General features: G+C 37.9%; 1 protein-coding gene across 20 annotated transcripts in view; it reads right to left on the bottom strand.

Moving 5' to 3' along the window:
* Positions 1-11,872, bottom strand: part of LOC128316318 (coiled-coil domain-containing protein 7-like) — a 189,867-nt gene that overhangs the window by 19,212 nt on the left and 158,783 nt on the right. For 15 of the 20 annotated variants that reach the window (XM_053225496.1, XM_053225510.1, XM_053225495.1 and 12 more), the window contains 3 exons: positions 11,426-11,485; positions 9,697-9,807; positions 20-130 (listed from right to left, as the gene is read on the bottom strand). In XM_053225496.1, the coding sequence (XP_053081471.1) occupies positions 20-130; positions 9,697-9,807; positions 11,426-11,485 (282 nt within the window). The remainder of the gene's footprint in view (positions 1-19; positions 131-9,696; positions 9,808-11,425; positions 11,486-11,872) is intronic. The other 5 variants (XM_053225494.1, XM_053225508.1, XM_053225509.1 and 2 more) reach the window with 3 other exon arrangements.

The following is an 11,872-nucleotide window of genomic DNA, read 5'->3' as shown; positions in this document are numbered from 1 at the left end:
CTGTAATTATTATACTTACTACTGATTCTTTCCTCCGTGGATTTTTTTTGTTTTTTAAATTGTACTTGGGTTTTTGACTCTGAGTCTTGATGTTTAAGCTTAAGATTTTCATCTAGCACTTCATTAAGAGCTACATAAAGAGAAATTAATACGAAAACATAAAAGAGAAATTAATAATTAATAATAATTAATAAGAAATTAATAAGATCTACTGTAAAATCTCTAGATTTCAAATTTATAACAAGAGAACAGTAACATTTTCTCCCATTTTTATAAATTAATAAATAAATTATCATAATACTAGATCTAATAGGAAAATTCTGAGAACATTTTTAATGGATGTGTATTGAAGATGTTTCTTTATTTTATAAATATTCCAGACACCAAGTATGCTTATATTAGACTCTAATTTTCTTAGGTTATTTATACTTTAGGTTAAAACATTCATACACCAACCAATGAAAATGCATATGCACAAGATTAGTCAATATGGCCTTATTTGTAATTGCAAAATATTCAAAACCATCTAAGTGTTCAAACAGATTTGTTGAACAAACTGATATACATACCATAAACAATAGTATATGTAAATCAAACTATTATGCTATATACCTTAAACTTATACAATGATGTATGTCAGTTATTTCTCATTAAACTGGAAAATTCATATAGTACCAATTATTATACATTATGGTGTGCATATATGTTTGCGTATAAATATATAATATATATGGTATATAGGGAATGTAATGTGGTGCAAATAACTGTACATATAGTGATATATCCCCTTCCCATCTAAGCTAATATATCCAACCCTTGCCTGATATCATTTCATGGGGAAATGAAATATTGGCTGACACACTAGTAGAGCCAGTGCCCTTTTATGTTTAGATTTCTGCTTATATTTTATAATAAGTGAATAAAGCCTTAATTTGTACTTTCAATTTGGCTTGTTGTCTTAAGTTACTTCCTTCACATCTGGCAGCTCTCTCTTGGTGACAAATGGTGACAAGCAAGGTGGCCCAATTAAGCACAGTCTTTCTGGAAAAGTAAAAAGCATGAAGATACTCCAGGACGTTTTGAGATGTTAGAGAAGTCTATGAGATTTCTTGGAGAGTACCAGCTGATTATTTTCTAGAATCTGAGGGTCCAACAATGCACTTTGCCAGCCATATCAACGAATCACGGAATGCTATGGGCCACTCTTGGAGAGCACTAGTAGATTGATTATACACAATTTTTATGTTTGAGAGGTAACAGTGGTGCTTTACTTCAGCTCCAAACTCCATGGCCAAAATGCCTGATGGGCCAAATTAGAGATTCAACAGAGGGGCTCTGGGAAATCTAGGGAATCAATTCCTTTGCTAATGTTACTGTCCTCCGATGATAAGATGAAAAATTGTTACACACTTTAAAAGTTTTAATTTATTTTTAATTATTTTGAGAGAGAGAGAGAGAGAGAGAGAGAACACACACACAAGCAAGGGAGGGGCAGATCAAAAGAGGGAGACAAAGAATCCCAAGCAGGTTCTGTGCTGTCAGCGCTAAGCCTGACTCAGGGCTCAAATTCACAAACCATGAGATCATGACCCGAACTAAATCAAGAGTCACATGCTTAACTGACTGAGCTACCCAAGTGCCCCAAGAAGGTAATCTTCTTTAACTTAGGAAGGGACAGTGGCACTTTGTGGGGTTCACCACTATAGTACCCTCCTTCAGAATAGTCTTACCACAGAAAACTTGATAGAGACTGACCCAAGTTGTTTTTCTTCCTCAGCTGGAGCTGTTTGGGCTCTGACAGCTTTAGTCCACTCATGATGGGTTCCCTATGACTAAAATACATGTTTGGACCATGACTGCAGAGGCACTAGCAGCTCTGCAAACTACTGGCGGTCCCTTAGTTCTACAATGAGAGAGTAAGATTAGTGGATGATAAGATTGTTAGCAAGATTCTAAGTTCATTAATGCTACTCCTGCTGGTTATCAAGGTGAATTAAACCTCCTCATAAGGCCAGGTCAATTAGTGAGTGACATAACCCAGATCATAAATGACAAATTTTTGGACAGGGAAAAAGCAACTACTGCCAAAATAACAAGGAGCGACCATCAGATAGAGTGACATAGAAATAAATAATCAGGCATATACTTCTAGAAGATTTGGGTAAGAACTTTCTCAGAGATCTCTGGGTCTTGTTACTAAACAATGGGAGTCAAAAGAAAAGATAAATGGACTCTCCACTGAGAAACTCTTGGTCAAGTAGTGTTCTAATAGGAGACAAACAGCAGTCTCCCTAGAGACTGCCCAGTGATGGTACCTCTGCTAATACAAGTGTCCTTCTCCCGGTGAATTATAAAATGAATCAAAGAGCCCTATAAATTTTTACCCAAACTTTTTGGCTTAAAAAAAAGACTATAAAATGACAATTTCCTTATGTCCACAGTGAGAAATGGAGGCTGTATGCCAAAGTCAAATTTCAAAGTAGACTGGGGAGAATCACATTTCTTGGGGCTTTTGGATAGTGGTACACAGGTAGGTGACTGTAACCCCCAGAATCCCTGGCATAAAAATGAAGGGGAAATTGATAATACTCACCAGTTTTCTGTCTGAAGCCACCACCACCAATACCCTCACCCAGACTTGACTATGGGCATGGATCCTTTGGGGCTACCACATATCACCATTGTGATGGTGCCCACTCCTGAATGGATTCTTGTTATAGATGTATTGTATTGTTTATGTGCACCCCTGAATGCATTCACACTAAACCCTGAAGGGAATTGCTGCAGTTAGCATCATTTTAATGGGGCATATAGAAGACTATAAACTTACCAGACTACCAGCATCTGGTGCTTTTGTCTCTTAAAAACGATATCAATGGTCTTAGGGATAAAAGGAAATAATTGCTCTTATTGTTGTGCATAAGGAAGCCAAGGTTCACTATCTGGTTTTTGAAAAAGGCCTTGGGTGCCTGAACATAATCAATTATTGGTGGCTCAACTGTGTAGTACAGCCTTTGGCACTGGCACTACCTGACATTACAACTGTCATAGAGGTTAATGCCCCAAGCTGAAGGAAATAAGTATGAGGTATTTTATATTACAAATGTCCTTTTTAGCATCCCTGTCCATACAGATCAGTTTGTCTTATGTGCAATGGGTTGCAATTCACCTTTAAGGCCATTCCACAAGACCATGAGCTGGAAAAAGTCCTATTCTTAGATGGAGCATTACTCTTCCACTATACTGATGACATCTTCCTAGTTGGCCCGGGCAAAGGCATAATCCAACAAGGACTGCATATCATGTTGACCACATAGAACAACATGCATGGGTCATTAATACAAATCAAAACCACACTCAGATATCACCTCACGCCAGTCAGAGTAGCCAAAATGAACAAATCAGGAGACTATAGATGCTGGAGAGGATGTGGAGAAACGGGAACCCTCTTGCACTGTTGGTGCGAATGCAAATTGGCGCAGCCACTCTGGAAAGCAGTGTGGAGGTTCCTGAGAAAATTAAAAATAGACCTACCCTATGACCCAGCAATAGCACTGCTAGGAATTTACCCAAGGGATACAGGAGTACTGATGCATAGGGGCACTTGTACCCCAATGTTTATAGCAGCACTCTCAACAATAGCCAAATTGTGGAAAGAGCCTAAATGTCCATCAACTGATGAATGGATAAAGAAATTGTGGTTTATATACACAATGGAGTACTATGTGGCAATGAGAAAGAATGAAATATGGCCTTTTGTAGCAACGTGGATGGAACTGGAGAGTGTGATGTTAAGTGAAATAAGCCATACAGAGAAAGACAGATACCATATGGTTTCACTCTTATGTGGATCTTGAGAAACTTAACAGAAACCCATGGGGGAGGGGAAGGAAAAAAAAAGAGGTTAGAGTGGGAGAGAGCTAAAGCATAAGAGACTGTTAAAAACTGAGAACAAACTGAGGGTTGATGGGGGGTGGGAGGGAGGGGAGGGTGGGTGATGGGTATTGAGGAGGGCACCTTTTTGGATGAGCACTGGGTGTTGTATGGAAACCAATTTGACAATAAACTTCATATATTGAAAAAAAATAAAAATAAAAAATTTAAAGTTGTAGGGGCATCTGGGTGGCACAGTCCATGGAATATCTGACTTTGGCTCAAGTCATGATCTCACAGTTCATGGGTTCAGGTCCCACACTGGGCTCGCTGCTGTCAGCAAAGAGCCTGCTTCAGATACTCTGTCTCCTCTCTCTGACCCTCCCCTGCTTGTACTCTCTCAAAAATAAATAAACATTATTAAAAAATTTAAAGTTATCTATAATTATCATACTTTTTATAATTATTATAATCTATAATTATTTAAACAGAGTTGTTTATGTACTTGCATTTGAAGTTTTGACACTGAATCTTGATGCTTAAGCTTAAGACTTTTGTCTGGTACATCATCATGAGCTACATAAAGAGATTAATTTAGTCTCTTAATAGAAAAAAATAAATCTACTGTGAAATCTCTAGATTTAAAATTTGGAACAAATACAGGTCATTTTAATAACATTATAAGCAAATTACCATAAGACAGATGTGACATGAAAATTGTGAGAATACTTTTATTGGGTATGTGTTGAAGCTGTATCACTAACATCTCCATTATAATGTTTTAAATATAATGTTATACTATATATGGTCTCTAGTTTTCTTGGGTTATTTATACTTTAAGTTAATACATACTCATATAACTAAAAGAAACTGTATATGTACATGGTTATTCACTACACAACACTTGCAATTTGCAAATATTCACAACCACACAAATTTACAAGCAGATTGGTTAAACTAAGGTATACACTACACTCTAATGTATCAATTATGGTAAATAATGTGGTACAAAAACTGTACATACAGCTATAATATGAATGAAACAGATCTCTATAAACTGATTCCACTCAAGTGGATTTCTAGGAATAATGTTATATTAAAAAAACTGAAAAGGGAAAAACTTATGTGCTACCTTGGGTATAGAAGAAGGAAACATAGTAAATATATCTGAAAACAAGGTAATGGTTACCTACAAAATAGCAGGGGAACTGGCATTTGTTTGAGCATACCTTTTGTATATTTTTAACTTCTGAAGTAGGTTTAATGTTCTACATATTTCAAAATGAAATGAAATCAATAAGGGTAAGAAGGTGAAATGTAAACTGAAAGCAAATTAAGTCAGATTAAACTGCTGAAGGAAAAATAAAAGCACCAATTCATCAATACAATATTTAACACAAACCCTTACTCTTGAACGTGAGATTTGGGATAGGGAGGGGAAAGTCGACCACAAACAAATCATGAAATATTTTTGGCAGGTTTATTTTTCCATTGGTATATGCTAAGCTATTCTGAGACCATTTGAAAAGCATTGCAAGATTGAACAAATGAGTAAATGTGTTGATATTGTTCAGATATCAGCTACCCCAGCCCAGGGATCCATAAAATGGTAGGAGAAATTAGGTTGGGGTTTCTTCAGCTGTGAGACCATCCCCCACCTCAGTATGCACTAATGCATTTGACCCTTCTCTGGTGCTCTTCCATGGCATAAAACAGAACTTTAGTGGAGCTGGTGCTCTCCCTTGTCTAGACTATAGCCATGGCATATGGTAGTAGGTGAATAAAGGTTAATTGTTACTGTAATCTTGTTATCGTAATAGGTCAATTCAAAAACTGCATCTCTGTGTAGCAAATTGCCACAATGAATGTGTGGTCAGTGAAGCAAAATACCTTCCTGGAAGGAACACTTTAGGAGGTGCTATGAGTCTGAAGGATATGATAAGGGGAAGGGTACTACTGGATTATTTGCAAGAGAGCTATGCCAGGACAGCTAGGCAAATGTGTCTCACAAAGTATGAGAAGATACCATGGGGTTCTCTAGAGTGCTACTGTATTGTTCACACAAGCTTTTCAGTTCTGTAGGAGAACAACTGTTTTTTTCTTTAGCCTCTGATTCAGCTACCAAGATGCCCAATGATTCCAATGAGAGACACAGCAGATAGGCTCTAAGAAAACTAAAGAAGCAGTTTTGTGGCTACACATGGGTAAAAAAATATTGGAGACACGGCATACTGAGTTACATTCAGGGATTACTGTTAGCTCTAGAATGCCCCCAGATATAATGGACAACCTAAGAAGCAGTGAGTTACAGAGACTCATATATTCATGAAAAAGAATGTAGAGTACAAGGATTGCTTTGCCCAGCAACTTAAAGAGATCTGGAAATTTGGGTAGTTTGCATTCATGAAGAAGAAGGTAAATCTTGTTAAACTTCATGAGGGAGAGGAGCACACTGTAGGGCTTGATATTGTAGAACCCCTTCTTCAGAGAGCCTTAACAATAGTGCCCATATTGCCCAAAGAGACAGAAGAAAAGGGGATTAAAGACATGAACATCTGACACCATTCTCTTTCCTTAGCTGGGTACTATTCTGACATACCATTATGAGTTCCCTGCCACTGAAAAACATATTTGGATCATTTCTTACAGAGGCTCTAATGGCTTTGTGAGGCCCCCTAGTGGTATCTAGGGTAGCAGATGGAGTGAGGACAGTAATGATACGATTTTCAACTAGACTGCAATTTCTAGTTTGGTCCAGGCCATCTTCACTAGTTACCTACTTCAATTAAACTTCCTTAGAAGGCTATGTCATTTGGTTCATGGCACAATCCAGATCTTAACTAACGAGTTTTCAAAAATGGAAAAAGTAGCTACAAACAAGATTTTACTGTTGAGCCAGTGAACAGAGAGACCTAAAAATGGAAATTGGGTACCCACTCCTGAACCATCTGGTAAGGGTTTTTTCTAAAGAAATCCCTAGGTCTAGTTACTCAATAATGGGGTCTCAAGGGAAACACTGATGGACTCTCCACCAAAGATTTCTAGACCAAGTAGTAGGCCATGGGTCCCAATGCACCTCACCACTAAAGTCCAAATTATGATGACCCTTGACCAATACAAGTGTTCTTCCCTTTGCTTCTCCAAGTGATATTGAGAAGAATCAAGGAACTATGTACCACTTTTACTCAGACCTCTTAGCTTTCAAAAAAACAAAAATTAGGGAAGTGTTGGGTGAATATTCTTATGTCACCAGTGGTGATCTGAGGATGTATGCCAAGGTCAGAATTCAAAAGGGGGGTTGGGGAGAAAATTCATGTCTAGGGCCATTAGGATACTGGTATGTAGATGACCATGATCTCCATAACCTCTGAAACCAGAAACTAGGGGAAACAGATAATATTCTCTGATTTCTCATCTGAGGCTATCACCACGGTGACACTTGGTCAAACACTACTGAATGTATCCCTTCAGTCTACCATAAAACTGCATTTTTATAGCCCCCACTACTAAATTTATAATACAACAAAAGTATTTTCTATGTGCAACCCCATTCACATTCATCCCCATGTGATATAGGAACTGCTATATTTAGGGCCATTTGAGTGGGGCATGTAGAAGACTGCAAACCTCCAAACTAAATATCACCTAGTACCTGGGTCTCCAAAAATAAACTCCTGGGAAGAAAAAGAAATACTCTCATTCCTGAGCCTAATGAAGCAAAAATTCTCCCATAAGACTATTTCCAATTTTAATAGCTAAGTTGCCCTTTCACATGGCTTTGGGTGCATAGTGACTTGATTAATTTTTTCAGGTAAGTACTATAGTACAGCCCTGAGTACTGGGGGTACCTGAAGTTGTAACTGTCATACAGTCTTTTCCAAACTGAAGGAATTTGATATGCAACTAATGACATATCCAATGGCCTCTGCTGTATCCTGCTTCATGCAAATGATCAGTGTCAATTTAACCTTATGTGGAATGAGTTGCAATATACCATTAATGTCCTTCACATGACTACCAAATTGCTCCAATTTCTGTAACCAATGAATAGGTCATGACTTCTTTTTTTTTCAATATATGAAGTTTATTGTCAAATTGGTCTCCATACAACACCCAGTGCTCATCCCAAAAGGTGCCCTCCTTAATACCCATCACCCACCCACCCCTCCTTCCCACCCCCCATCAACCCTCAGTTTGTTCTCAGTTTTTAAGAGTCTCTTATGCTTTGGCTCTCTCCCACTCTAACCTCTTTTTTTTTCCCTTCCCCTTCCCCATGGGTTTCTGTTAAGTTTCTCAGGATCCACATAAGAGTGAAAACATATGGTATCTGTCTTTCTCTGTATGGCTTATTTCACTTAGCATAACACTCTCCAGTTCCATCTACGTTGCTACAAAGGGCCATATTTCCTTCTTTCTCATTGCCACATAGTACTCCATTGTGTATATAAATAGGTCATGACTTGTAAATGTCCTGCTCCAGAGGGAAGACTAGTGTTTTTTAAAATATATTTATTTATTTATGAGAAATAGAGAGAGCACAAGCGCAAGAGAGAGAAGAAGACACAAAATCCAAAGCAGGCTCCAGGCTCCAAGCACAGACCCTGATGCGGGGCTCAAACTCACAAACCGTGAGATCATGACCTGAGCCAAAATCGGAAGCTGAACCGACTGAGCCACCCAGGTGCCCTAAGAGGGAGGACTAGTTTTTAGTTGAATGGCCCCAGATAAGGATGCCACCCAAGAAGTACTAGATGCCCTCTTGACCCACTCGTAGCTCTTGGCTAGACTATTAGTACAGAAAAGGTACATTTACCTGGCACCTTAGTGAAATCCCGGACATGATTTCTAAAGGACATGATCTCTCATTCCTGAGGAAAAGATTGCCAAGTTTTGGCTCACTCAACTCCAATAAATAAAAAGAGGCCCAGCAACTAGTGGGACTCTTGACTATTACATTCTCATTTTCCCTGTGTGAAATCCTTGATGATACCATCTTTGAGATTACCAGAAATGTTACTTATTTTTAGTGAGAATACAACAATAGGATGCCCTAAAGGCCCTCCAACAGACCTCCTGGCTCCCCACCCCCAATGCTCTTTTGATCTCTATTTCGTATTTGAATTATAGATCTCAGAAATATCTGTATGCCAATTGGACCCTATGGCAGAAGGCCACTGCTACAGGTCAGAGGCATCCATTGGGCTTTTGTATCCGTAATTACCTGGAGTTGGCGGAAAGGCACATTACTTTGAAGAAATAATTATTCACCTTTTGGGGCCCTGGTAAATTATGAGTGCTAGTCTTGTGGCTATAAAATGATCGTAAGACCATAGATTCCAACCAAAGGGTATCAATATTTTCACTTTTTTTCTCTAGTTATCTTAGGGTATTCATATTTTAGTCAAAGTGTAACATTTCTATAAAATATATGTCCAAGTATAAATTCATGAGCCAAAATAAAAAGATGTTATAATGAGGTTATTTATTTTTATTGAGAGAGAGGGAGAGGGAGAGGGAGAGGGAGAGGGAGAGGGAGAGGGAGAGGGAGAGGGAGAGGGGGAGAGAGAGAGAGAGAGAGAGAGAGAGAGAGAGAGAGAGGAGAGCGCAAATGCACAAACAGGAGAGGGTCAGAGGGAGACTGAGAGAAAAACTTCAAGCAGGCTCCATGGTCAGTACAGAGCCCAGTGCAGGGCTTGATTCCATGACCCTGGGATCATGACCCAAGCTGAAAATCAAGAATCAGCTGCTTAATCACTGAGCCATCCTGGTGCCCCATCTAATGAGTTTAATTTAAAATAAAATTATTTGTAATATTATACTTACTACTAGGTCTTTCTCCTTTGTGGCTTCTTTGTTTCTCCACTTCAATTTCTGATTCTGACATTGAGTCTTGATGCTCAGGTAAATTATTTTCATCTGGTACTTCATCCTGAACTACATAAAGAATCATTTAGTCAACTAAATGAAAAAAAAGATACAATGTGAAATCCCTAGGTTTTAAATTTATAACAAGTGTGCATCAGCATTATTTCTCATTTTTAGAAAGTTATAATTAAATTTCCATAATGCTAGATTTTAAATGAAAACTGTGCTGTTGAACTGGTTCAATATTCACAAATCAATCAACATGATAAACCACATTAATAAAAGAAAGGATAGGAACTCCTGGGTGGCTCAGTCGGTTGAGCATCCAACTTCAGCTCAGGTCTTGATCTCACAGCTCGTGAGTTTGAGACCTGCGTCAGGCTGTGCTGACAGCTCAGAGCCTGGAGCCTGCTTCAGTTTCTGTGTCTCCCTCTCTCTCTGTCCCTAACCCCCTCACATTCTGTCTCTGTCTCTCTCAAAAATAAGTAAACATTACAAAAAATTTTTTAAAGAAAGGATAAGAAATATATGAGCCACTCAGTAGATGCAGAAAAAGCATTTGACAAAATACAGCATCCTTTCTGGATAAAAACCCTCAAGAAAGTAGGGATAGAGGGAACATACCTCAACATCATAAAGCGGTATTCCAAAGACCCACAGCAAATATCATCCTCAATGTGGAAAAACTGAGAGCTTTCCCCCTGAGGTCAGGAACATGAGAGGGATGTCCACTCTCACCACTGTTGTTCAACATACTATTTGAAGTCCTAGACTCAGCAATCAGACAACAAAAAGAAATGAAACGCATACATTGGCAAGCAAGAAGTCAGACTTTCACTCCTGTCAGATGCCATGATACTCTACATGGAAAACCATAAAGACTCCACCAAGAAACTGCTAGAACTGATACATGAATTCAGCAAAGTCAAAGGATATAAAATCAATGTACAGAAATTGATTACATTTCTACATACTGATAATGAAGCAGCAGAAAGAGAAATCAAGGAATCAATCCCATTTACAATTGCACCAAAAACTGTAAGATACCTAGGAATAAACCTAACCAAGATGTAAAAGATATATACTCTGAAAACTATAAAAAGTTATGAAAGAAATTGAAGAAGACACAAAAAAAATGGAAAAACATTCCATGCTTATGGATTGGAAAAACAAACATTGTTAAAATTTTTATTCTATGCAAATCAATATACACATTCAATGTAATTCCTATCAAAGTAATGACAGCATTCTTCACAGAGCTAGAATAAACAATTCTAAAATTTGTATGAAACTATAAAAGACCCTGAATAGCCAAAGTAATGTCAAAAAAGAAAACTAAAGCTGGAGGCATCACAATTCCTGACTTCAAGTTGTGTCACAAAGCTGTATCATCAATACAGTATGGCACTGACACAAAAACAGACACAAAAATAGATCAGTGGAACAGGATATAAAACCCACAACTGGACACACAGATGTATGGTCAACTAATATTTCCAAAGCAAGAAAGACTATCCAATGGAAAAAAGAAAGTCTCTTCAGCAAATGTTACTGGGAAAACTGGACAGCGACATGCAAAAAGAATGAAAACTGGAACAATTTCTTACACCATAACAAAAATAATTCAAAATGGATTCAAAATGGATGAAAGATCTAAATGTGATATAGGAAACCATCAAAATCTTACAGGAGAAAACAGGTAGTAACCTCTTTGACCTCGGCCAAAGCAACTTCTTCCCAGATATGTCTCCAGAGGCAAGGAAAACAAAAGCAAAAATGAACTATTGGGACCTCATCAAGTTAAAAATCTTGTTCACAGTAAAGGAAACAACCAACAAAACTAAAAGGCAACCAACAGAATGTGACAAGATATTGAAAATGACATATTGGATAAAGATTTAGTATCCAAAGTCTAGTCTGTAAAGAACTTATCAAACTGAACACACAAAAAGCAAATAACCCAGTTAAGAAATGTGCAAAAGACATGAGTAGACAATTTTCCAAAAAAGACATCCAGATAGCTAACGGACACATGAAAAGATATTCAGCATCCCTCAACATCAGGGAAATACAAATCAAAACCACACTGAGGTATCACCTCACACCTGTCAGAATGGCTAAAATTAACAACTCA

The sequence above is a fragment of the Acinonyx jubatus genome, chromosome B4 (genome assembly GCF_027475565.1).
Source record: "Acinonyx jubatus isolate Ajub_Pintada_27869175 chromosome B4, VMU_Ajub_asm_v1.0, whole genome shotgun sequence".
In the NCBI taxonomy this organism is placed as follows: Eukaryota; Metazoa; Chordata; class Mammalia; order Carnivora; family Felidae; genus Acinonyx; species Acinonyx jubatus.
This window is presented reverse-complemented; position numbering and strand designations above follow the sequence as displayed.